At 46.5% G+C, this 4,700-nt stretch overlaps 1 protein-coding gene across 1 annotated transcript; it reads left to right on the forward strand.

Moving 5' to 3' along the window:
* The first annotated feature begins 290 nt into the window (after positions 1-290).
* On the forward strand, positions 291-3,469 carry rasl11b (RAS-like, family 11, member B). The gene is made up of 4 exons (XM_076278189.1): positions 291-562; positions 676-732; positions 835-911; positions 1,906-3,469. The coding sequence occupies exons 1-4, from the start codon at positions 451-453 to the stop codon at positions 2,416-2,418; spliced, it is 759 nt and encodes a 252-aa protein (XP_076134304.1). The 5' UTR covers positions 291-450; the 3' UTR covers positions 2,419-3,469.
* The last annotated feature ends 1,231 nt before the right edge of the window (positions 3,470-4,700 follow it).

The raw sequence follows: 4,700 nt of genomic DNA on the forward strand, positions 1-4,700 counted from the left end.
CCTGGAAGACAGGATGTTTTGTCAGTTCTGAAGGCTAGAGCCACCTGTTGAGCGCTTTCTCGCTTTCTCTTTTTGTCGCTCTCCATCTCTCTCTCTCTCTCTCTCTCTCTCTCTCTCTCTCTCTCTCTTTCCTCCGTATGTTTGGTTCAGCTATACACGTGAATCAATGAGGTGGGCTGTGTTGGGAAGTATGCTGATCGTACTAGCCAATCAGAGAAGAGCGCTCCAGAAGGATTATAAATACCCCTGAGCGCCTGTTAAAGCGCACAGACAAGTCTTCTGAGCTCCTCACAGCACACTCACAAGCTCTTAACAACTGTTCAGCACAACAACGGGATTATAAACTGCTCGCACACGCCAAAGACGGACTCGTCTGATCTGAATTACGGATCTTGTGGATATTGTGATATCTTTTTCGCTTTTGGAATTCAACTGGAAAATATCCTCAAAATGCGTCTCATCCAAAATATGTCCACCATCGCTGAGTACCCAACTTCGGAGTGCCCGTCTGGTCGGGTTATCAAAATAGCAGTGATTGGTGGAAGCGGCGTTGGAAAAACTGGTAAGTTACAGTTAAACTACTTACTTATATTGTCTACTTTAAGCAGAAAACGCATCTATACCAATGTAATGAACTGCAGCTGTGTATTGACTCTGGTTCCTTGCTCTCTGCAGCGCTGGTTGTGAGATTTCTAACAAGAAGATTCATCGGTGATTATGAGAGAAATGCAGGTAAGACTGAGCACCTACTTCAGACGCAATCAATCGCTCAGTGCACATTGAACATTGATTGACAGTGTCATTGGACTAATCATCCGTATTTTGCTTCAACAGGTAACCTCTACTCTCGGGATATCCAGATCGACAATGAGCAAGTGGCCATTCAAGTTCAGGACACACCAGGCATCCATGTAAGTTTGCTGTTAATGTTTTAGCCATGAAACTATATAATAACAAAGTTTAACAGCTTAGCCTAAACGCACGGATCATTAGTCCACGGGTTAAGTTAACAACAGCTGCGGACTGCATACCTTCGCCTTTTGTCTCTGCAAACCCTTTTGTGTCCTAAATTCGTTAACACTTCGGGGCAATTAGCCTAAGGATAGTGTTTGTCTCGGTGCAATGCATTCATATATGTCAATCCAACTTAAACCATGAAAACAAGTGCGTATTTGATGTTTAAATCGGATTTGGGGCATTTGTCCACCCAGCAGTATATGAAAGGGGCCACTCATTTTAATATCATTTTAATTGCACTAGCCCGTAATTGCAAAGCGGTTTTGCGAATTAGAGAGGAAAATTGATTTAATTAAGATCCAATCGCTCAGTGGTGGCTTTCTCCTCAACAATCCCATAGTCTGAAGAATTTGGAGCCAAGATAAGTGCGCGAGGTTAATTTCCTCGTCTGGGCAGTAGTCCAAAACCGCTAACCGTCAGCTTTTTTCCTCCGTCCCCCTTTCTCTCTGGCTCGGGTGAAAGAGTCTGTTAGTCTGGCCGGCTAATTTTCCTGCTCTGTACAGTCGCAATCCGAGCCAGGGGCAAATGATACGTCCAGCACTTCAGCCAATTCAATCACCTTCACCGTAGAGTGGTCTCATGGGAGGCGAGCTGGATTGGTGCAATGCTATAGCTCATAACCTCAAAAAAACAGTAGCCTAGTAACCCCCCCCCCCCCCCCCCCCCGCCAGACATGTTGCATAACAACCCCAGATATTTGATAGGCTCATGGTTCGAATTAAGGTCGCTGCGCTAGGTAGCTTGGAGGATTTTTCAGATTTTCTTTCCGATTTCCCTTCATTATAGAACCCGCAAATGGAGCTGTTTTGTTGGCAGATCAAATCTGTCACTGTTTTCTGAATGTTACACTTTTTAACCCCTTCCTTCTCTCTCTCTGTCTTCCTTTAGGTCACAGCAAATGGTCCAGGTTGCACTGACCATGTGACTCGCTCCATCCAGTGGGCTGACGCCATTGTCCTGGTCTACTCCGTGACCGACCAACGCAGCTTTGACCTCATTGGTCCACTCCACCAACTCGTAGCCCGTGCCCATGCTGATAGAGCCAGCGTGCCGCCCGTCATCCTGCTGGCCAATAAGGCCGACCTGCTGCACGTGAGGCGGGTGGATGCCCAGCAGGGTCCCCTCCTGGCCTCTGCGCTGGGCTGCAGCTTCTACGAGGTGTCAGCCAGCGAGGACTACAGCCAGGTCCACGGCGCCTTCCACCGGCTGTGCCGCGACCTGGCCAAGCAGCCCCCTGCCTCCGGCGCCCTCCCCTCGGCCAGCAGCACCGCCACCTCCGCCGGGTCCGAGAAGCGCCGCTCGCCCCTCATCCCCCGGCCCAAGTCCCCCAACATGCAGGACCTGAAGAGGCGCTTCAAGCAGGCCCTCTCGGCCAAGGTGCGCACGGTCACCTCCGTGTGAAAGAGCGAGACAGAGAGACAAAGCTACAGATGACAAGAAGGATGAAGTGAGTGGCTTACGGCTGCCATGAAGTGAAGAAGGAGAGGCAAGACAAGGTGAAGCCATGGGAGAAGAGGAGAGAAATGGACACCTTTGGTCAGCCTCCTCCTCATATGGGGTTTTTCGAAACCTCGGGTGCCTCGAGTGCAGAGAGCCCTTAGCCTTACCGTCGAGACAGCACGGCGACTGCTGAACTCTCAACTCGTCGCGTGAGATGCGCAGAGCCAGCTGAAGATGCAGAGACGTGTGACCTCTGACCTTCATTAATGCTGGTGGACTGCTGTTTTTAAATGACAGACTAGACTCTAAATTCTGTACCTACACAGCAGAATCATGGGAGGTGTAGTCTTCAAAAAGCCTTAGTACTAACGGGCTAAAGAGGGCTGTCTGAGACTGAATAGAAACTGACACACACACACACACACACACACACACACACACACACACACACACACACACACACACACACACACACACACACACACACACACACACACACACTGTGCATCAAATATCTTCTCCTGGCCTGGCAACAGCGACTCTCAAGGATGCGGCAGAGGGTATTTTTAGTTGCCTTTCAGTGGCACAAATGCCACTTTTTTTTTGCCTCTCTTAATGCTAGCCTCTGCTCGTGTCCCTGAAAAAGAAAGTCCAATTGATGAGCTGCTGGAGAAGCAAGGCACTTTTTTTGTAAAGCTCCACAATGTTTATGTGTGTGTGTTAGTGTCACTCATTCACTTGGTTTGAATGGTCACAGCAAATAATTTCTATTTGGTACAATCATATGTGATACACCACTTCCAGTTTGTGGGATGAAACATTACAGACTTTGATGGGACATTTGAATATTGGGGATTTTGCTGGGTGGGTAAGGGACAGTATCTCTTTGAAGCACTTTATAAAAACAAAGAAGAATTTAGAAAAAAAAAACAATGCCAAACGGCTGAATATTGATCTTATTTATTTCTACTTGTTCACAAATTTTTTGTGGCTCAAAATAAAACATTTGAAATGAATTTGTTTGCTTTTGCTGGTTCTTTGTGTTTTTGAAATTATCGCTAACCCTCAACAAACAGGACTACTTTCTCTCTCACTCTCACTCACTCTCTTTCTCACACAAACACTCCCTTTCTCTCTCAAATTCACACAGACCTGTGCCTGCATGTCTCTAAACGGGCGAGGAAGCATAAACATGAGCTTCAGTAAAGTCAGTATAAATACGTATTAAACTAAATTATGGGCCAAGACAAGCAAGCCAATGAGACAAAGCTCTCCAAGGGGATTTTTTTTTTGTGTAAAGCTAAGCATCTTAAAACACAGCAAGTATGCAATTAACACACAACTGGCAAAAACTACCATGCAGCCAGCATTCAGCAAAACTCCTACAACAGGAAGAGTCTTAAGGTCTATTCAGCTCTATGAAATAAACCACAGGAACAAACTCAAGTAATTATTACAAATTACAATTAATGTTGCATAGTCAGCCATCCAAATTATAATCACAGCTGAGCTAGGTATCGTCAGTCAACATGAGGTGTGGATTTCCTCACTAATTGGGGGAGTTTACAGGCCTTTCTAGCTGACTCTGAGCAATAGGCTCTGTCTGAATCAGGGAATCTGGGAGTCCTAAAGTGCCGACGCCTCTGCCACTGCTAAGTGTGTTTGGACAGATGTGGGCACCTGCATTACCAGGTCCACTCACTCGCCCTGTCGGGAGAAAGTGTGTGTGTGTCTAATTATGTTTGTGTAATTGTGTTTGCATAAGTGTGTTTATGTCTGCATGTGTGCCCGTTCACTGTGTGTGTGTGTGTGTGTGTGTGATTGTGTTTGCCTGGATGTGTGCCTGTTCATGAGTGTAAATGTGTGTATGTATTCACAGGCATTTGAAAGTGAAAGAGAGTGTGTTGATTTGTTTGAGTGAGAGTTTGAAAGTGAGTTTGTTTGTGAGAGTGCCTAATGTGTATGTGTGTGTGTGTTGATAACAGAACAACAGTCTCTTTGTGTTGTTGAGTGAGAGCGAGAGTGTGTATACGCGAGTGTCAGATTGTGTGGTGTGAGAGTGTATCTGTCAATGCATTTTTATTAGAACTCCCCTGCTATGCTACTCCATGCTAGGCTAATCATGGTCCTCCAGAACGTGAAACACCGACATCCCCATTCTCTCACACATACATGCACACACTCGCCCGCACACAAACACACGCGTGCGCACACACACACACACACATGCGCACACACACGCA

Source organism: Alosa pseudoharengus, unplaced genomic scaffold, assembly GCF_046254945.1.
Source record: "Alosa pseudoharengus isolate Yale_2024_CS ecotype anadromous, Long Island Sound unplaced genomic scaffold, YU_APseudo_1.1 YU_APseudo_1.1_scf_11, whole genome shotgun sequence".
Taxonomy (NCBI): domain Eukaryota; kingdom Metazoa; phylum Chordata; class Actinopteri; order Clupeiformes; family Clupeidae; genus Alosa; species Alosa pseudoharengus.